The sequence below is a fragment of the Panthera pardus genome, unplaced genomic scaffold (assembly GCF_024362965.1).
Source record: "Panthera pardus isolate Hobbes unplaced genomic scaffold, ASM2436296v1 HiC_scaffold_16, whole genome shotgun sequence".
NCBI classification, from domain to species: domain Eukaryota; kingdom Metazoa; phylum Chordata; class Mammalia; order Carnivora; family Felidae; genus Panthera; species Panthera pardus.
In genome coordinates, this window is record NW_026526721.1 from 107,240,925 (window position 1) to 107,264,063 (window position 23,139).

The 23,139-nt window shown below is 36.8% G+C and overlaps 1 protein-coding gene across 1 annotated transcript in view; it reads right to left on the reverse strand.

Annotated features, from left to right (window-relative positions):
* Positions 1 to 545: 545 nt before the first annotated feature.
* TIPARP (TCDD inducible poly(ADP-ribose) polymerase) overlaps positions 546 to 23,139 on the reverse strand; it is a 30,505-nt gene continuing 7,911 nt past the window's right edge. The window contains exons 3-6 of the mRNA XM_019440266.2: positions 10,426 to 10,594; positions 8,931 to 9,091; positions 3,287 to 3,565; positions 546 to 2,609 (exon numbers count right to left, since the gene is read on the reverse strand). Coding sequence (XP_019295811.1) covers positions 2,162 to 2,609; positions 3,287 to 3,565; positions 8,931 to 9,091; positions 10,426 to 10,594 — 1,057 coding nt within the window. The 3' untranslated portion in view covers positions 546 to 2,161. The remainder of the gene's footprint in view (positions 2,610 to 3,286; positions 3,566 to 8,930; positions 9,092 to 10,425; positions 10,595 to 23,139) is intronic.

The window sequence follows — 23,139 nt, forward strand, 5'->3', positions numbered from 1 at the left end:
ATGATCTCATGGTTTTTGAGTTTGAGCCCTGCTTCAGGCTCTGGGTGGACAGCCTCTGATAGTGCAAAGCCCGCTTGAGAGTCTCCCTGACTCTCCCCTGTGCCTGAGACATGTGTGCATGCTTTCTCAAAATAAATAAACTTAAAAAAATTTTTTTAATTAAGTTGGCTAAAAGCTAAGGTGCTTGACAGCTGACAAGATTTCTATATTCCTCTTCATATTATTTCCTTCAGCACCTGTTGATGGGGAACAACCTGCCCATATTTTTCACTACAGCTGTTTGCTGATATATAGCTGTTTCCCTTTTCCTCAAATATTTACCTGCAAAATAAAATATTCACTCTTCTCTTGTCACTTACAGTTGACTCCTAGCTAACAGAGTTTCTGCTGATTCCTAGAGCACCAAAGTTTAAGTAGCAGGTTCTGGTTGGGTCTGTTCATTTAGTGAATCACACATTCATTCAACCAATCAACCAGCATTTACAGATCATCCACTATGTGCTGAATTCGGTCACCTTAAATGGAACCAAAACAACAACAAAAAGTTTTAAAGAATTACCAGAACTTTTATTTTTGCTTAGTTTTATTAAAAAAATAAATATGTCATAAAGCTTTATTTTCCTTTAAGGAGAAAAAAAGGAACAAGTTTCATAAAATCAAATAAGCAATGGTAAGGTGTCTTAACTTGAAAAAGATTGGGAATCACTGGTTTACAAGTTATAATTGAATGAAAGAACAACTGTAACAGCCAGTTGGCTGTTTCATGCCAATGGCAGCAAACAACAAGATCAACTAGGGCAAAATAAATAATTGTGTGGAAGCCCTGATAAGTGCTTAAACAGACTGATTCACTGAGACATCAGTATAGATATATCTTGTTTTAAACAACACAGGAGTTCCTGAAAAGTTTTGTGTAAATGAAATAACCACAAACATACTAGGAGAGCTTGGTATCTGAAAGAATTCCATGGTGAATTCTTTTGTGAACAACCACTTCCACTTCTACCAATCCAGGTATTTGCTTTGCTAAAGGCAAAGTATACCTAGCTGCTAACTCTCTGAAGTGAGGCATTAGCATACACACCTAACATCGCTCCAGCTGGGCCAGTGGCACAATTTCCCAGTTTGTGTTTCTATTAAGTAGTGTAAAGTACAGAGTCAGCCAGGGAACCCAGCTGCATCTGGCAGAGCAGGCACAGGGGTGGGATAACCACCTTTAACATCACTTCCAAGCCAATAAATACTTTTGAGAGTCTACTTTGTGCAAAGCACAGTCATAAACCTTATCAATTCAGTTATAGATGTAACTTCCTTTCTCTAAAACCTTCAGTCAGGGCCTAGGTCTGGAACTCTAAAATAAAGTAATACTAGTAATCCTCAAGACTGGCTTTAACCAAACTAGCTGCCCGATTCCTTCAGATTGGGGTAGATGATAATGGAAGAGACTGAGCTTTCTAAGGCTGAAGTTTAACAACACAATAATCATGTTTTATATAACCAGTTAGTGAAAAATTTTGCTGGTGACAAAAATTTTTCAAATGGTTTCTTTTTTTCACTTGATGGCAAACTCTGGAGAACAATTAAAGTCGTCGCTCTCTGGCCGGGTGATACACTTCAGTTCTGCTGAGAGAAAATAAAAATTTCTTTCCACCCACCAGAATTTCGTGAACTTATCCTACACCACAAGTGATGCTTTGGACAGGGAAGAAGTACGGTAGTACCAGCTCCAGTCAGTTTTATCATTATAAATAAATAGAATCCTCACCTTGCTCACAGCCTCCATTTCATTTGGCCAAACTTCTACCAGGCTTAAGTCACATTTAATTAGTTAGGCTGTTCAGTTTCTTTCTTTTTTTTTTTTTAAATGCTCCTAATACCATTGCTGCCTATATGTACAAGTGTGAATAAAAAGAGAATGCAATCTTTAGTCTTTTCCACACTGAGTACACTAACAACAATTAGTAAATAATTAAAGAATAAGTGGTCATTTTAAAACTTGTGTTTTTCTTTAAAAAATTTTCACTTTCTAGCACTTAAAAAAAGGGGTCTTAAAAGTGCCCTATTAATGTCCAATGCTGTTCCCACTCTGTCCTACCCATCCAAAACCTGCTACAAATGCTGGATTGAGTTCATATCAAATAACTTAGCGTACCAAGATTTTTCAAATGGAAACAGTGTTACTGACTTCTTCATATTGGATAACAAAATAAGGGTAACTCTGATCATCATTAAAAATGACAAAAATCTGAGGCTCAAAGAAATTATCCACACAAGAGTCATACAGGTCGCTGGTGACACTGCCAGGATTGACAGGAGGGGGCCGTCTCATGCCATGACTGCCCATCGTGTATCTGCCAGTTAGCACTTTGGCCAGAAACATGAAATGGACTCCTTTGGACGACTTCTTAGAAAAGTTATGAGAGTAGCTTGCCTTCTTTGCAAAGTAACTGCCTTGTCCAAACATTGTAGCATGCTTTCCACAGACTCGAGGGTCAAAGTTGTGCTTGCAAATTCCATCTACCACATCCTGGGATGTTCCATGAAATAAATGTCTCTCATTTATTATTCTGTCACGGCCAAACATTTTCCTGTTCATATATTCCTTTTTCCTAATGCAAACAGTGGGCAGGGAATTCAGAAAAAGGAAGGTACATATCAATTTAATAGGCAAGACATAGTCATAAACTTCTCTTTATGGTTTCAATGGGGAGGAAGTGTTAAAGTAGTTTTCAAGGGCACAATGTCATCAACGATCATATTAAAAGTGTACACTTATCTTTTCCACTGCAGACAAGAAAAGCCCTTTCATTTTTTTTCCCAACACCTGTTCACTTACTTTGTCTTCCATTTCAAATCTAGCTCAAAGACTTACCTTCTCAGGATGGCTTGTCTAATTCCACTAACCTGAGGGTCTCTTAATTCTGAGATTCCTCAAATCTGCATGTATTCTTTTTGTACCACATTTGTTATTTGAGAGGCAGCACAGTCAAGTGATTAAGAGCAAAGCCTCTGGTGTTAGACTGCCAGGGTTCAAACTCTAGCACATATCTTATTAGCTGTATAACATGTGGGAAGTTACTGAACTTTTATATGACTCAGTTTCCTCTCTGTAAAATGTACACTGCAACAATCCTACTTATAGGTCTGTTTGAAGAGTATATGTGAGTTAATATATGAAAAAATACGAACATATTAGGTTTTGTGAAAGTCTTTACTATTATGTTCTGCATTTGTCATTAGCTACATTAAGAAAAGTTCTCTTGAACTTTTCATACTGCTGACTCACCTTTTATATTTCTCCCAAAGAAACTGGTTTTGGACTCTCAATATTTGCAAAATTCTATATTTAAACTCAGGCACAGTCTTATGAAAAAGATTATAAATGATTCGATAACTTTTGTCCTCTGCAGAAACAGGCACTTGGATGAAGTCCTGAGATGGATGCATATAAACCCAAGTTTCAGGGTAAAAGTTTGCTGAGGTGACCCCATCTGGGCAGATAATCTGTGACGAGGAGGTTGCTTCAAGAGGTGGAGGAGCCTGTGTGGGAACACCACCAAGTGTCCTAGAAGGGAGCGGAAGGAATGCCAATGTAAAACATTCAGAGATAAGCACATCTCACATTATAGTGCTCTATAGCAATATCTAATATTATAATTTGTATAGCTTAAATGCTTATTCAAAAAACAACATAGAAAATGCTATGTATTAAAGAAAAAAAACTTAGAGTAACACTGCCTGTATACAGATAACCTATCCTCCTGGTGGAGAAAACTCTGGAATGTACTGCTACAAGGCAAGCAAGCAAGAGCCAATTTATAAATATCTTTACTTTCTGAATCTTGGACTCCTCTTTTGCTTACAGTTAAAGAAACTGTTTCAAGGGAACGACAATTTATATGCATTGTTCAAACTTTGCTGTACTAAGCAAAAAATTTGCCATTACTAAAGGCTATGTAGGTGGGGGGAGCAGAATAATGGGGAGACAAAGTAAGGCAGGCAGGGGAAGATGACATAAGATATTAAAAATAAAAAAGCTTATACTTTTTGTGTAGAAACAAACAAAAATCAATGGAGTAGGCACTGAAAGCTGACATTTGGCTTTTGCTTCATTTTTCAATATCACATAACAAGAAAACCATCAACTCTATTCAAATTTTATAGCTTTAGGTGTGCTTAAGATTGAGCTAATTAACTTTAAGCTCTAGACACCAGAATGCATATTCTTGAACCTTTAACAATTCAGGTCTTTACATTTTGAAAGATGTGTTTAGATAAGTAGCAGCTTGATGGTTACTTATTCCTGCCCAATTAAATGCTTAAATTTAAGTTATATTTTTTTGGCCATTTTCAAAACAGAGGAAAAGAGGAGAATCAGAGGGATAGGAAATCCTGGCCCTGAGACCCAGATTCAGGGTCAGGGTATTATAACACTCATCAGCACAGAGTGGTCACAAGGAAGCAGTGAGTGTGCCAAATGGATTAAGAAACTAAAATTTTCAAAAGAGCTTTGTGACACAGAGGTTACGACTCTGAATGAACATGCAAATAGTCTCCAAGAGCATATATTACCATCACCCTCCTCATAATCACAGCCACCTTACAGTAATAAGCACATCCTACGGACAGGCTTTTTACACACAGTATCACTACCCTGCAAGATGGCTTGGTTATCCATACTTTTCAAATAAAGATCCTGCTAGCATAATAGCAAAGAACAGAGACAGGATTTGAATCCAGGCCTATCTATCATAGTTTATAGATGCAGCATTATCTACTTCTATAAACTTCACAATTCATATACATACATATATAGATATATAGATATAGATATAGATATATAGACACATAGATATAGATATAATTTCTCCCCTAAGGCTTGAAAGTGATGGATGTATACCATGGTTGCAACTCAGGTTTGCCTGACTCCCACTCCCACCACCACCACCACACCACACAGTTTTTTGACTTTTAAGAGATGGCTTGTTAAAGAGCTAAAAGCTACAGAAGCACAACTGCCTCCTCTAACACCCGTCCCCTTCAAGTCACTGTACCTACAACTTATTATGCCTGAAAGTCCCTGTGAGACACAGAGAAGTTCTGGATAGAGCCAGGGCTTACAGAATCCCTCGGTGCTTTTAAGTTCGGGGGTCAACTTAAAGGGGCACTGGTTGTTCCAATCTTCATGGCAGAGGCACAACAGTTCTTGTCCTCTGGAGCATTTTCATAAATCCCTGACAGATTCCTCCAGAGCCTTCATTCACTGGCACATTCTTCTGAAGAGAGGCCCCACTGCTTTAATCAGATTCTGAAAGGTCTGTAACTCCTTAAAAAGCCATCACTACTCTGGAGAAATGGCAGGAAACATAGAGTATAAGCTTATTTTTAGCTGTTCCCTCTATTCCTGCTCTACAAAGAGAGTAAGTTCCAGCCTACCAGGTTTTCCAGTATTATTAGGGATTGAAGTTACCAAAAGAGGTTTCTGAGTTGAGGAAGGAAAGGAAGATTCTCCCAAACCACTCTGCCCAAAATAGGTTTTAGGCTGCTGTCACAGCTGTACTGAAAACCTGGCACTGACCATAGAAGACTCACATACTTAAAGATGAGCCTGTGTAAATAAATCCTAGCCATCCTAAAACATTAAATTAGATTTTATCATCCATTCCTACCTACAGATGCTTACTTTTAACAAGCCAACATCCCAATTAGGTTGAAACATAAAAATGCAGATAGACAGTTGTCTGATGGGACTTCTATACTCCAGTTGCTATGGGTTAGAAATACATATTCCAAGCACAGTTACAAACGTGGCTTTATTTTCTAGGAATGCCGAGTTCATATTTAGCTCACGAGTATTCCAATGACATACTGCGTGCTTCACAGTGCGGTACCAGGCAAAGTTGAAGGGTATAGAATTTATACTTCAGGACCTCTGAAGAATGGATTTTCAGAATCCAAGGTCATCTTTTACACTCTCTTTCACTCCCCTTGCCACTTCAAAAGATGTTTCCTAACCCACTTTTAATGATGATGTAAAAATTAATTTATTTTATCCTTTTTGAGGAGTAGTCAAAGAAACTCTATCAGGCTTTCCCATGACCATGAGGTGACTGCACCGGATAGATGTCTTTTCAGCTGAAATGAACTCCTAAACCTCTAAATCTGAGATTTGTTTGCTTATGCTGCCTCGCTCAAGTATTCCAATAATATTAAAAGAATAAGCTCCTTCTTATCAGCCTCATTAAAAAGCAGCAAGCACAAGAAAAAAAATATGTTCTTTGTAACTATGAGGTGATGGATGTTAACTAAACCTGATTGTGGTAATCATTTTTGCAATATATATGTATGTTAAGTCATTATGCTATATACCTTAAACTTAAATGGACAGAGGTGTATGCCAGTTACAGCTCAATAAAACTGAAGGGAATAAAAAGCACCACCAGGGAAATTCTCATTTATAAAGAGCCAAATTTGCAGGAAATTCATAGATTAAGTCTTCTCTCCCCACCTCTCTTATTCTGGCATTCCCAATTCTTAGGCATCTCTGATTCACTGAGAACTGTAGCCTTTTTGACACCTATGTTTTTGTTTTTTTTTTTTTTTTAATTTTTTTTTTAACGTTTATTTATTTTTGAGACAGAGAGAAATAGAGCATGAACGGGGGAGGGGCAGAGAGAGAGGGAGACACAGAATCGGAAGCAGGCTCCAGGCTCTGAGCCATCAGCCCAGAGCCTGATGCGGGGCTCGAACTCACGGGCCGCGAGATCGTGACCTGAGCTGAAGTCGGACGCTTAACCGACTGAGCCACCCAGGCACCCCTTGACACCTATGTTTTAATTTAACTGTCTGTATTTTACTTAAAAACAAAACTTTCTTCCTGGCTAATAAGATTAAAATTGTGGTCTCTCTGACATCTATTTTTGCAGTCTGCCTTTTTAAAAATTTTTTTATTTTAGAGAGAGAGAGAGAGAGTGGGGGAGCATGGCAGAGGGAGAGAGAGAGAATCACAAGCAGTTTTCACACACAGCACAGAGCCTGGCATGGGGCTGATTCCAAGGATCCTGGGATCGTGACCTGAGCCAAAAATCGAGAGTCGGAAGCTCATCTTACTGAACCACCCATGCATCCCTGCAGTCTGCTTTTTGAAACTAATCGGCCTCTATTTTCTTCCCACGAGGCCAGTCTAAGTGCCCCACAGCTCCAGACTCTAGGGCAGATAGGAACTGAAGGGCTGCATTTACCCATTCCACTCTGATGAACTTGCTGCTGCTTTGCTCTTTTCTCACTCAAGTGTCTACATAATCTCTTTGATTTGCTAAGCTCTTACTTTATACCTGATTATCACTGTTCCAGACAAGAAGACTAAAATAGGAAATTTTAAAAAGGAAAAAGAAGAAAAAATAGAGTGAATTTCTTTGTTCTCTTATTAAGCCTATGTTATAAATAGTAAGGTGCCAAATTTGTGACGTTTATAGTTCATACTTTTACAAAGTAAGCCTAAGTTTAAAAAGAAAGGGGGAGGGGTTATTCTACAATTACTTGTTTTAGGATTGAAACAAATCATGTTCAAATCATGTTCTGTAAAACCCCCCCAACAATGCAGTACTCGGGTGAGCATTCTTACTCTCACTCAGAAGCTACATCTTGCTTGATTGGCTCAGCATGCCAAGCTGCTGGTCCCACTAATGAGTTCTACCGTCTCACTAGGAGGACAATATGTTCCTAACTACCGGACGCTGACACTATCTCCAGCTGTGCTAGTGAAATCACAGAAATGGCATTTTTATTAGATTCTAAAAAAAAAAAAAAAAAAAGAAAAAAAAAAGAAACCTACAAGGTAAAATAATTCACACTTGGACTAGAAAGAAAGCACACATTTACCCCAAGCCAATATGCATTTCTAAAATCAGCATTACTAAAAATTGCTTTTGGATACTGAGCATTTCAGGGATTTTTATTCATTTGTATTTTTTTTTTTTTTTTGCATTTTGTTTTTAATGTTCCCTTTGCAATCTCATAATTAGAATCATTAAGATTCTGTCATAATCTGGGAAAAACAGTTTGAGACTGAAATTAAAAAAAAAAAAAACTAGTAAGAATATAAAAACAGCATCTCTAAGATTGGTAGAAGAGAAAAACCAGTATTACGCTAGGCTTCCCCAGTCCATAAAACCAAGTAAACCTAGTATTTTAAAAATCGGGTTCTAAATATGGTATATCTGACGAGAGTACATAACGATTTCCCTAGAGTTACTAACTTTCAAAGATGGCTATGCTATTGGTAACATGCTCCACCTTTTTGGCATCTATGGAGATGTGCCAGTGGCCTATTTAGAGGTGGGGAAAAAGAAATGGCACTTGGGAAAATGGAAGAAGAGCTCACCTATAATTCAGAAGGATGAGTTCAGTCTCAACCTAGAAATAGGACAGGTAATTTTAGTGAGTGTTACAGGAAGGTGGGCCTTACCTAGCACATGAGAATGCAAATTATTTGAAAAGGATTCTTCCCAAGAAAATTCACTCAAGGAAGAATGGGAGAAAGCAACCTTGGAGGACTCTCCCTACTTGTCCTGGCAGTTTACCTGGACTAGGAAGTAGTCCCATTACATGGAAAGACATCATCAGGAAACTCAGTCTTCACAAATGCCAACTGCCTCATTCCAGATATAATTACTTTTAATTGTGTAAAAATGTTACTTCTATTTGCTTTTCAGTTCAAAAAACCAATTGGATAATCACTCTTTTAGTGAGGTTAATTGTAGCTTATCTGAATGCTACTCTTTAAAGACTTAAACCCATTGAATAACTCAAAATTTCACATTCTCGAAGTAATAACCACGTTAGTCTCTTAAAATCTTTTACTCTTTGGCATTCAGTTGTACATTTACATAAAATAAGAGTAAAGATTAGGCATTCCACTGGACACTTACTGTAAATATGGAAGCAGTATAAAACAGGAGCGGAAGAGGGGTCTCCTTTTTATTTCTCTCCTGAAGAATGAGTTGTGGAGGATGTAGTGGTTGTTCCACATCATAAATCTGACCTCTTTCAGACCCCTAGAGTTGGCTTCTTCAATCAATCGAATAACAGACTGGAGCAGAAAACAGAAGGTAAAGAAAAAAAAAGTTAGAAAAAAGCAATCACTATGAAATATGAAAAATGTTACTATAAAGGCAAAAATAGCTAACCTTGCTGTTAACATCAGTAAAGTTTCAATAAAGTACAGGCGGTCAAATTAATTCCCTTTACACACAGGATTTTTGGGGAGGGAATAGGGGGCAAAGATGCAGAATAGAAAGACGCTCCCTCTTCAGAAGATCACGGTCCAACATAGGAAACATTGAGGCCCAGGGAACTACTCTATTCTAGTTTGAGGCCTTAACAATGTCCTAGAGATTTTTTTGTTTATATTTCTTACGGGAATTTTCAGAACAGGATTAAAGATGATAGTGTATACAGTTCAAATAAACTAGTTAAGTTCTAAACCCAAGAAATCTTTCAGAGGAAAAACACAGGGACAGCCCAAGTATTCTGAGAATACATTTTAAAGAGCTTCTTATTCTCCATGGAAGGTATTAGATACTAGTGACTACTTAAGAGAGTCTCAGAAATTTTAATTCCATTGTGTATTATTAAGCAATTAACATATTAGGTAGTTTTCTTTTGTTATTGCCTTAAAAAATAAAACCTAAGGGTAAAGAAATCAGTTCTCCCTTTTTGTAATGCTGGAAATGAATTTAATCAAATTAAATAAGTCAGATCTTTGGAATGTGAAATTAATCTCTAAAGCCCATTTCATCATTTTTAAAACTGACTCAGAATTCTCATTCAGAGGCAAAGTAAAGCCACCATCATTTTGAAAACCTTCCTTTGTGATTGATGAGCTATTCTTACCATCTCAGACTAAGGATGCATATGCCAGAATTTTAAATGACTGATTTGCCTGACCACAGCTAAATAAACATTGTCAAGTATTTCTTACAGGGGCTTAAGAGTGCTGGTTTCCCGTCAGACTTCCGAAATGCTAAGTGTAACACATGATCCAATGACCACGAGCCCAGGAGCTAGAAATAGCCAGACTTACACCAGTGCTCATTTCATTAAAATTATTCCAAAGAGGCACTGAGTTTGAGTACTTACCAATATAACTACTTGGTCTATATAGTATAAGATATTGGGGAAAACATTTTACCTCTTTGATAATAGTGGTTTGTATTTACGTATTCCAGAAGATTAATGGAAAGAAATGCATCTTCAGAAAGGCAAGACAGAATAATGTTACTTGTATCAATAACACTCAATTTTACATCAATAAGCTCTTTGATTTGTTGTTCTGTCTAGTCACTGTTGTAAAGGAAGAAAGAAAGGACACTGAAAGGCAAAAAATTTTTTAATGTACTTTTTGGAAAAAGAACCTATAAATACCTCAGGATACTCTCTCCATCCAAAGTGGTCCCTACAGAAGAACTTCCAGACTGTGTGATAAATAGAGTTTACATTGCTAGAGGGTGGTGTGGACAGCCTTCGTAGTTGGTCAAATTCAGTTGTTTCATACACATTCATGGCATTCAAATCTGCCCAAAATTCTTGTCCTCTAAAAAGAACCCCCCCAAAAAGAACTGTTAATACATTGGCAAAAAAGAAATGTCTAAACATCTCATCAAACATTAAAAATATGTAGTAGAGCATGTTGTAGAATTTTCAAAACTTGTCTTATTTGGAGTAAAAGGACATTATTGGTTTCCTCATTTTCTACATGCTTTCTCTTAACAAGACCAAAAGTTCCAGGCCATGGAGTTATGGTAGGACTGATGCTATCCCACAGTCACTGACCTAAACCAATCAACATAATCCCACCCTCCCTACAGTGGGATGAACTAAACCCTGGTCTCAGACAATCAGGGGGTCAGTTTTAAGATGAAGCTGACATAAAAAGCCGGAAGTGAAACAAAAGAAACTTCTGTTGAAGACTGCCCTTTTTTCAGAGGCATCACTTTACCTAAGCCAATACAGGAATATATAATATTGCCTGATGAAAGACAGGAAAGGGGTACCTGGGTGGCTCAGTTGATTAAGCATCCAACTCTTGATTTTGGCTCAAGTCATGATCTCACAGTTTGGGCTGACAGCACAGAGCCTGCTTTAGATTCTCTCTCTCTCATTCTCTCATTTTCTCATTCTCTCTCTCTCTCTCTCTCTCTCTCTCTCTCTCTCTCTCTCTCTCTCTCCCTCTCTGCCCCTACCCCACTTGCTCTCTCTTTCTCAAAATAAACAAATAAAACTTAAAAAAAAAGACAGGAAAAAAAGGAAAAAATAACAAGACCCCAGATGAGACCAGCATTGCTATTCTACCCAATATCAATACTATCTTTTATCCTGAAGGGAAAAAGAAAAAGTTGGTATAACATGAAGAGAAAAACAGTTTGGATTAAGTTTAGTTATAAGAATATTTTTGTCATTTTGTTATCTGGTCTGCTGCTGCTGAATCAGCACTTGATAAATATCTCAGTACTGTCAGGAGAAAATCTCACTGTATGAATCAAGATCATTTAAGAATTATAATGGATGGTCCCATTAAAACATTTGTCCTTTTTAAAAAATTTTTTTTTGACTTTTTAATTTATTTTTGAGACAGAGAGAGACAGAGCATGAACGGGGGAGGGGCAGAGAGAGAGGGAGACACAGAATCAGAAGCAGGCTCCAGGCTCTGAGCCATCAGCCCAGAGCCCGACGCGGGGCTCGAACTGACAGACTGAGATCGTGACCTGAGCCGAAGTCGGACGCTTAACCGACTGAGCCACCCAGGCGCCCCAAACATTTGTCCTTTTTTAATGAAACTTCCTCTAGTGTTTGAAGCATTTGAACAATTATTTTAAGGAACCAGAAAAATATTCATTGTATTGTTCTCTCTTTTTGTATGTTTCAAATTGTTCCTAAGAAAACATGAAAAATAAAATATATCCTAAAGTAACATCATAGGTATCAGCAGAGTGACCAAGTTTCTAAACACATTCCTTCATTTTTCTACCCTTTCCACAACAGATTTCTAAATGGATGCCTCTAACTCACAGGATACTCCAGATCCAGTAGCACTCACAATGACTGGTTCATGTGAAATCCAGGTGTCTGAACAAATATTCCCATTAATTAACTAATTTCCTTGCCATAAATTAGGATTTTGAAAACTATTAATTTTGACCTATGGGTTTTGTTGATTAGTACAACACTTTCCAAATTCTGCTCTTGGAACACTTGTTTCAAGGACTGTGAATGGGTAATCCCCGTAAAAAGCATTCTGTGGTCAAATGTTGGGAAAAAAACTTGGTTACACAAGGCTAAACAATTTACTTACTACAACCATTCCTCAGTCCCTTTTGTATGCTAAGGTAAATACTCAAGTACCATGATGAGGGCTATAAAGTATCCTTCCAAACCTATGACAGTGCTCTAGCTTTTTTTTCATTAATACCTAATAACATATCTCGATAACACCCCTGGCAAACGTCAGGGCAAGAAAATCTATTTCCCACCCTTCATCCTAGTGTTCATAATTTTTGAAACAGGTTCTATTTGAAAACAAAACAAAACAAAAACTAAGTCATCTATCCAACTAATGGTGCCACGAAGCACATAACTTGTAAAAAGCAGTATGTTTCTTTAGAAAGAGGAAAAGACAGAAAGAAAGAAACAGGTGAAAGAAAGAAAGAAAGACCCAAATAGTGGGATATGATCTTAAAAGGAACATTTATATTTAAAAGTTCTATTTATTTTGAGAGAGAGGAGAGGAACATATTCTTTTAATTAAGTGTAAAATGGGAATAAAACAATAAAATGTAGTTTAAAATTACATTTGGACATTTCTTTGTTTAAAATTATTTATGTTAAATAAGGATATTTAAGTCAAAAGGAAAAGTTGTTTCTGGAAAATTCTTAAAAAAAAAAAGAAACATTGAAAACTGCAACTCCTATACCTAAATTAAACTTCACATCGAATTGCTTTAAACAATTTTCACTTAATTTTAGGAGAGTCTGATTTCATTGAGCAGAGAAATAATAACCTGTTTCTCCCTCTTAACATAGTTTCCAGTATATAAACAGATTTTCTCCACTTTAAGTTTATCTCCCAGTAACTGTTTCCAATTATGAGTTAAATCCTCAGTATTTTAAGGAATTCTTAGAACAGGCCACCTGGATAGCTCAGCTGGTTAAGCATCTGACTCTTGATTTCCGCTCAGGTCATGATCTCACGGCTGTGAGACAGAGCTCCACGTCTGGCTCTGCACTGAGCGCAGAGCCTACTTAGGATTCTCTCTCCCTCTTTGTCTGCCCCTTCCAGGCTTACACTCTCTCTCTCAAAATAAATAAATTAAAAAAAAAAAAAAAAAGGAATTCTTAGAACAGCAGTTATTATGTTAATATGCATTATAAACAGCCAATGCTTTTTGCTGTTCAAGTACCAGATTTTATTCTGGACATCACTCTAGCAATTTCTGTTTAAGCTTGTATTATTAAGACTTCATAGATAATGATTTGCATGAGAAAGACATCTAAAACTGCAGCTTTTGCCACATCCTCTGTGCATTTCAGTCCATTGGGCATTATGAAATTTCTATGACAAATCCTAATTTACTACAATCAACTGTTCTTTGGATTGATGTATCAAAGTACTGTTTTAGCTCTATTTGATTTTCAATATGCTTTTCTAGACTTTGCAGAGACAAAACAACAAATTTGAAAAACATTAAATTATCTTTTTATAAGATTAATTTTAACACCTGCTCTCCCTTAAACAGGGAATGCTTCAAAAATCCAAAGCCAAGAGTTTCTTTTCTCCTCCATCTGCATCAGTAGAAAATGCATGCAGTACAGATGCCAAATTTTCAACATACATCACTTTTCCTTATCAAACCATTGTTTCCTATTATGAGAAAGCAGTTATGAGTCATGTATGTGTGATAATAGTGATGGTGGGCTGTATTAGGCAATACACAAAGAATTAAACAGATGTAGTTCCTGGCTTCTAGGGGCTTCAAGAGAGAAATAACTAACAAAAACATAAAGCCAAAGAGTCGGTACATCTGCCTATCCAAACTTATCAGTGGCAAATACATCCTGGGAATGAGAGGACAAAGAGTAGGCATGCAGCATGATGGGAGAGGAGGTAACTGGTGTCCAGGAATGGCAGCATTCATTATGGGACATAAGGTGGTTACTGGTGCTCAGGAATGGAAAAAGGTCAGGAAAAATTAAGAGGCTCTACTGCACCAATCCAAGATAGCTTTCTCAAAGAGAAAGAATTTTAGGAACAGTTAAATAATAGGAAATAATGCCAGTAAGAAAAAGGTTGTGTGGAAGAACAAGAAAAGAGTTCTTCAAGCACTGTGCTTTCTGCAAGAGTGCAGACAGGGAAGGACAGGAGCAGTGCAAATAGGTGGAAATGGAAATCTTTCAAACAGGGGTACATAACAGATGAGGGAATGTGAACCAGGATATAATAGGCAATGTGAGAGATGTCAGGCCATGAACTGAGGAAGCCCAGAGTCTCAGAGCCTCAAATAAGAGTGCAAATTTAGAGTATTGAGCAGATGGTGATAAAGGGTCAAAGCAGTAAATACAGGATGTGAGAAGACTGAGCAAGAGAGACAATGCTAGAGATTCAGAGGTAGAGAGAGGCTTTGTAAAAGCAGAGTGCAAAAATCCTGGCAGCTGAAAACCCTATCTGGCCTAAGGGCATCCCCACTGAGGGACAGCCAGAAAAGATTGAGTATGGGAGATAGCCACCGTGCAGGATTTAAATTTGGCTAAATACATCATGTGGGTAAATCAATCAGTACTGACTTACCCAAGATATAACCCTATCTGATGAAATCGGGAACAAAAATCTTGTAAAAAGATTGATGATTTTTCTACAAAGGGAAGAATGAACTTGAACTACTGAAGTATTCACAATTCTGTTTCCACGTGCTTCACCAATAAACACAACACCACACATACCATTTTAAGAATCCAGATACAAAACTAATTTAAAATTTTGACAAGAACACCCATTCTCATAATTTAGATGCTTTATAAAATCGTTTTCCTCCTACTCAACAAATATCTCAACATACCAATTAGATAACAAGTATTGGAGAATGTTGTCTTATGTATAGAGCACCAACACCCACACTAAGTCAGAAAGAATGCCCCACAGTGTATAGTCTTCTATGTATACTGCAAATACAAAAAAAAAAAAAAAATAGTAAACAGGGCCTATGATGTAAATGATAATAAACAGAGCTATAATGAAAACAAAACTATTTTTTAAAACGTTCCTGAACAAAATAGAAATTAGTAAGAACATGACGTTTGTTAGATAAATAGTTCTTGGGATTATGCATTTGGAAGCTCAGTAAAGAATATAACTGTTACAGATAATTTCTCTGTATTTACAAATTGTTTGAAACCAAGAAAAGAAATGCGACAAAAACAAAAGCATCTTCAGTAGACATATTAACCACTGGGCTCTGTGCTGGGGATAAGATGAAGAAAGGTTAGTGTCAGTTAAGAAGAGAGAAGCAAACCCAGTGGTACAGTGTGAAGTGTGGCACAATGGTGCTCTGAGTACCAGAGGCAGAGGGCCTACCTCTGCTGGAAAAAGGGTCAGGAAAGGGGATCATGGGGGTATTCTAGAATAGATGAAATGGGAGCCAAGTCTGGCTGGTCATCAAGCAAGACAATGGGAGGCAAGACATCACATGCAGAGTGACTGACATGTGTAGAAGCCAACCAAACAAGGCACGAGAGACCCAAGGGCGTGCAGTACATACAGTTCATGTGGGAGGTCAGGGTTTATGTGCGTGTGAGAGGGATGATAAGAGATAAGACTGGACTGGATAGTTTGGCTGGGCTAGATAATGAAGAGCTTTGTATACTGGGTTAAGAGGTCAGGACTTGATTCTGTGGGCAATAGGACTCACTGGTGGATTTTTAACAAAGTTCAGACTTGCCTTTTAAAAAGCCACTGCAACAGTGGTGGTATGAAGGACTGATTTGTTTATCTTTGGTAGGGGAGGGTGGGGAAGGGTGAGGGGGAAGGGTGGAGACAGGCACTTACTTGCTAAATACTTATTAGCATGTTTATTATTAATATTTATTATTCTATGCTTAACCATCTGTAACTACTAGAACTGCACATGAGACAAACGATGACTGAGAACTAAGGAGGCAACAATAGGGGTGATTTGAGAGGTATTTAAGAGTTAGACTCTAACTACATAAAATAAGATTACATGTGAGGCTGAAGGGAACGTAGAGTCTAGGATGTGTCCCAAGTTTCTGATCTAGACGACTGGATAAGGTGCCATTACATGAGACAGGAATTGCAGGAGGTAGAACACATTTAAGTGGGAAGATGATGCAAATAAAATATAGAACTCAGATTTTAGTAAAGGTCAATTAAAAATGAGTTTTCTGGGCCTACTCAGTACAGTTTTAATCACATGGGTTAGATTTCCAAAATTTGGCTTCTATCCTCTAAGCATTAACTGGTTTCTACAAGGATAAACCTATGATCCCAAACTAACACTTGCCCTAATCAGTTAACTAGACACACTTAATAGGTCCTCTAATAATTTTATTACTATGATGTAGTCTTCTGCTACAGACTTGAGACAGGCATGATAGATGAGACATGTTTGTTGCTGCTGAAGAAATTTCACAGACACACAAAATATAGCTGGCTTTTGATACCTGGCTTTGATGTTTCCAGGACTCATTTAGCAATGCTGGAATATTTAGAAGTTTGCATATCCCTTCAAATGTTACAAGGTGATGAGAATCAAAGCCATGGCATATATAATACCAACATATTATGTGATAGTGGTGTAGTTATTAAACTTCAGAGGACTATGCATTCTAACTTTATGCTTCGGAAACATAGTAAACCATCATTTATTCTGTTACTAATTAAGATTTTTGCCAACACTGACTCAAATAAATAATACAGAGTTACTGAGGCAATAAAAATTATCTATAAATTCTTACATACATACCAACATCTTTCAATATTTACCAGAGGTTAGAATTCTATACTTAACTTCTACACTATAACATGGGTCTTGGTAACAACTGGATTTTCCCCCTTTATATCCAGGAGTAGCTACAGGCACAGACATATCTACAAATCAAAATTGGAAGTTTATATTATGATGCATACGACCCTCAGTAGTTATGGGCAGGCTAAGAATCAAATGTTGACAATTCAATCTATCCACTTCCAAGGAGACCCTCACCTCATCAAGACAGGATTGCTGAGGCTTAGCTCACTCCGTAGAACAATTAACATCAAACTTAGGTCATGGATTTACCTTATGGTTCTAAGTACTTCAAATGATTTTTGGGTAAAAATATCCTCACTTTAAGATGATTCACAATGAGTTTCTGGGAATCAATTTTTAAAAAGGTGATCATTGTAAAGCAAAATCCTGACTGTATGTGCTGCTCCCTTGTTACCTCCTGAGATATCTTGGAAGCAGGTGAATGAGATGGCACAAAATTAGTGAATGGATGCTGTCTAGAATCACTCTGATCTGTGTGCTTAAACCCCATGTCTGATTTACAAATTGTTAGACATCTACCTATGGTCTTAAAGTCATTCTAGAATGAACACACTGAAATAAAAATGAGAGGATAAATAAGAGGAGAAAAAAGGAAGGCAGGTAGATTTCCTACATGAAAGAATACTATTTTTAAGCTTTCGGAATTCTGTATTCTCCAAAAGTAGGTGGGTAACTAAACAAACACATAACACAGTTTATTCTCAAAAACCTTCGTACTAAGACACATTTGAGTACACCTAAGTGTTTCCTAAACCTTTAAAAAGTACCATACACCCCTGTGCCCTATGCAACCACTAAAAGCAAATTACAATATTCACTTGAGGAAAAGACCTTACTAAATTAAATTAAGTTTTTTGCTTGTTTTTATTACAAAACTACTAGATCAAAGGAAAGAACACAAAAGAACTTTCTAATAAGACGTGGATAAGCCTAAAATCTTTCATAAATAAAATTACACTTATGAGATCAGAAGATCTCACTGCTATCTATTTACAGAGGCATGGGATTAAATTTTGCACTCTGAAGACATCAGAAATGTCATACAGCCTTAACTTTTATCCAAGTTCAGTCACATGTCCTGAGGCTCCTAGAAGGTAACTTAAGTGAGACATACTTGTCAACCATGGGCTGAAGAGGAAATGAAACTTAATTTCTATAAGAACAGCTGGGATAGACAGCATATAACAGACTTTTTTTTTTTAATGTGTATCATATCTTACACTGCCTTAAATTATGAAGTTACGGCTTTTAATGAAGAGGAGTAAATATCCCATTTGTTAAGTGAAATATTTTTAAAACTGTGAAGTTTCTATCTTACCTCAAAGTAGACAATAAAAATTGTTTGCCATGTACTCAAGGCACAATACTGATTAATTTTATGGATATAGAATTTGACAGCATTGAAAGAGGGCTGAAATATATTTGTTTATATAACTTTTCTACTTAATTACAAAATCAACTGTATGTAAGTGCTAAAATTGTTTTAAAAATTACTTTCAAATAACCTCAAACAATTCAGAACTCATTTACACGTAAATGAAATAATTATAAAAATTATAAAATATATCCTCTAATAACCACCAGTAGGATACAATCTATTAGCTTAATTTATTTATAGATTGACTTTTAAAATTACAAATTCCTTTAAAAAAGGTTTTTATTCAGAATTTTCTCAATTTAGCCTTGTCTTTTTGCCTGGTTAGTGCAGATTAACTGATAAATGAGCAAATTAAAAATATACACTTTGATGGCTTATTATGAGAGGTCTCAAGACTAGAGATTTGAATGTATGCAAACTAACCATATAGAGAATTCATCACTTCCTGAGTTTTTTAAAGCAAATTTCTCAAAGGGGGGAAAACAAAAGACTCCCTACAGAAAACATATTAAGAGATACTTTTTTAATTATCTAAGTTTCATAAACTATGATCACAAAACCTTTCAAAAGGATCTTTAATCAGTAACTCTTTCGAGGGGAGAGGGATTCTACAAAACCAAGCTTCTCTGATAGATTCAATTTTATCAATAGACAGCCTAAATTATTTTCTGATGTGTGGCAGCATTTGGACAATCGAAACATCAGAAAGTAAGCAAACAAAGTTCCTTCTGTTTCACATATTCTACCCCCATTCAAGGAGGTCTTTCTTTTATTACCTCAGAAAGCAAATCTAGTATTTCTGCTGCATTTATTTTTATTCTCTCAATGCCTGGAAGTGAAAGAGCGAAGCCAGGTGACAGTCAGAAACCAAAAACCAACCGCAACAGGAAATATTTAGAGTATTTTGTACCATTTGCCCTCTCCACGCCCTGATCAGCTGCAGGAGCTGTGAAGATCACAGGGTGCAGGCAAGATTCTGAAAGCACACACACTACTACAAGCAAAATCACCCTTGGGCCCCTACCGCTGCCGTTCTTGCCCTGACTATTCAGTGCTAGTAAAAATTTCAAGCAAAGAAGTTCACCTAAACTCTATGGCTATATGTCAAATGAGAAGAGGCAGTTTAAAAATCTCTTAATCCAAAAAAGGAAAGAAGGTAACGTAACAAAGAGAAATTCCTGTAAGTATGGCCCAAACATATTTTCCAGTCATAAGAGAAGTGCTATGTTCAAGTAAGACTATTCACAAACCCTTCCTTTTGCCCAGAAGCAATAGTGCCCAAATAAAGGACATCCATTTGCATAAAGAATACAAATTTCCTGAACTCTTTCTCAAATAACTTAGTCATGGGAGATTCTAATACACTCCTGACACATTTTGTGGCACACATACTGGCAAATCACTGGTTTCTGTAGAATGTGAAAGGGAACAGTCATTAGCATTCTCACTGTCATAAGAGCTTACCCTTTCATCGTGATGACCATGCAAAGGTTCTTTACTGGCCAAGTGGGTGTTGCCAGTAAGTAAACAGCACATGGGAGAGAGAAAGATCAAGGAGACAGACACATTTCGTTGTGTGGACACAGCAAATAGGAATGCTTAGTTAACTCCCTTCTACGCTTGTCGTAGCAACAGGTTAGGTCAGCAATAGGTTAGGTCAGCAAGGAAAATTTTAAGTTTCACAATTAAAAGTATTAATATCATCAACTTCTAAAATTTAACTTAGTGATCACAGAATTGGTTATAGTTAGCACAAGACTGCTATATTGTAATTCTGCACAAATCAAATATAAACCTTATTTATAAACTACCAAGTTGAATGGAATTTATTTTACATAAAATCCTTTTTTTTCCCCCTGCCAGACTTCAGGATGTATTTCTGAACTTACCCATTGCCATTTTAAATTCTCCTATTAACAAGGAATTTATATGAGAATTTCAAGGCTTTTAGTTCATGTATCAGGGACTGGGCTGGATGAGGTTTAACACTTGCAGGGATATTTTTTTAATGTTTAATTTTGAGAGACAGACAGAGAAAGAGAGAGACAGAGCACGAGCAGGGGAGTAGCAGAGAGAGAGAGAGGGACACACAGAACCCAAAGCAGGCTCCAGGCTCTGAGCTGCCATCACAGAGCCCAATGCGAGGCTCGAACTCATGAACTGTGAGATCATGACCTGAGCCTAAGTCAGCAGCAGTCAGTGGCTTAACAGACTGAGCCACCCAGGTGACCCCTTTTTTTTCTTAATTTTTTTTTTTTAACTTACAGGGATTTTAAATAGAGGCAAGTCTGTGCATAATAATTCCTAGACTCTAGAAAGCAATACCATAGATAACCTATAAATATAATACATCTGATTTTGTTAAAAAAGTTCCTCATACCTAAAAGGTACTTGTTTGTTCCTAGAAATGGTGAACTTTAGAACTTAAGTATTTTATTCCTTTATACAGTTTGTGTTTATGGTGTCACAAAGTTCAGTTCAACCCAAGATCTTAAGCTATTACCTAAAAATTTCAAACCCAGAATGAAACAGAACATGGCTCAACCCTCAGCACTCTTGTGTCTTCCAAAGATACAAAATCACTCATGTTCACTTCACTTTAGTTTAAAACTCCCAGATATATTTTAAAAGAGAAATCCAGCATACATACTGCTTTTATGAAGGGAATTTCTTGCAAAACTTAACAGTATCCAATTACCAGAACCAGCCTTATAAAGTTGTGCCAGAATAATCAAAAATCATCTTATAGCTCCAAGTATGTTTTTTCCTTTGTAAAAATATACACACGTACTTAAGTTTTCCTTCCACAAAAAAGGCAAGTGCAACTCTCAAACAGGACACCAGTAATTATTAAGGGTTGCCAATCTAGATCAAGAGGACATCAGGTACTAACTTAAGTGTGATCAAAATTATTACAATCAGATAAAGTATGCGGAATCTGGTGGTCTCAAATCAAAGGATAAGAAATAAAAGAGGTCATAGGAAAACAGTCATAATGTCAAATGGCTGGATTTTAGTAGCATCTCTTGTGTAGCCAAGTTTTGTACGGGCTCCATACTGTTTCACCCTTTAGAAAGAGCCCCCAAGCCTAATATAAAACTAAGGGTCACTTAGAACAGAGATGCACAGACAAAATTTATGAATTTACTTGCTTCATAGTAGAATGCAAATCCAGAATCCAGAAATTCTAGTGTAAATGTAAGAAAGAGATACAGGAACATAGCAGACTTCATCAAATTGCAGCTTTTTCATGTCCACATATGTAGAATGAAGTCTTAAATGTTGAATGGACCATTATTGTTTCCCACTTATTTATAATAAAAAATAAAAGCTTTAGAGTCAATGTAAGAAAATGCATACTGTATCATGCCAGATAACCTTATAAGCTATTTTCTTCAACTGTCTGATTTAAAAGTTATACATCTTTGGCTTTAGCAAGGTTCATTTTCATTACCATTAATACTTCAGAAACAGACTGACCCCAACCTGCAGCCAGGTGACAGCTGCTTCAAAAAGTCTGGCTTAGATCTGCTTATTGACAAAAAAACAGAAAGGAAATAAATGGATGATTGCTATTGATTCCCATGATAGCTCTACACAGACCCAGTAACTCCTCTGGATTAGTATAGACAGAAGCCAATTAGTTTTATTTCATATGTAAATAGAGCATAAAGAGGTACAAAAAATAATTCATTGGATTGCTTTATCCTAAAGCAGAAGGCACACATTTTGAAAGTCACTTCAAACACAGTTCTTGCTTATGGAGCTCTCTCTTTCTCTTAGGCAGGAATTTTTAAAATAAATTCAAACTCATCCAGCTGTGTATATTCAAGAAATACCAAAAAGTCACAAGGCATAGTAAGTTTCAGCTGTTCTCCTCTCTCCAGTGTTATCAATAACACATAATGAGTTAGTTCCTATATCATCACAGCTGTGCAGGCCAGAGCTAACTTGGCTAAATTAACTATTCTAGTATAGTTCAGTCAGGAGCTTGCTCTACTTTAGATAACGCACTCTTCAAGTCAAATAAAAAATAGGAGCATATGCTCTCGATTATCATTAATATGCAGTCCTCTCTGTCTTCTTTCACAGAGTTCCTGTGAAATCATCTAATGGTATTGTCCCTTGGCCAGATTAAAGAAAAACACAAAAAACTCCTAAGAGCAATAACAATCACTCAAAACTAAGGCTATAACAACACTCTATGCTTAAACCATAACTAGTAAAACTCCCTCTCATATCAATAAGCCTTAATTCCAAAAGAGGAGAAAACAACATTGGCCTCTGAGAAAAATTAACCATGGAGTCAGGGTTTGCAATTTTCTTCTTCACCCTCCCCCTTTCAGGAAATTCAGAATTCGAAATAATCACTGGTCATATTTTCATGTACAGATTGCCTCCAAAATATATTCTGCAGAGTGCCTTTTCTTTATGGGTGATAATAACTGGAAGACTATTCTGTATTCTGGCACACTTTAAAATGAATGTAAAATGAAAAACAATGGTGATCTCAGTTGCTAAAGGGAGATTTGCACATCCTCCACAATTTCAATTATCCACAACAGTATTCCACACAGTTTGTAAAGCTCTTTCAAAATTGCTTAGTCCTGCCATTTAGTATCATTTTCTACTAAGGATGAGTGCCTAAGCTGTCAGAGACTA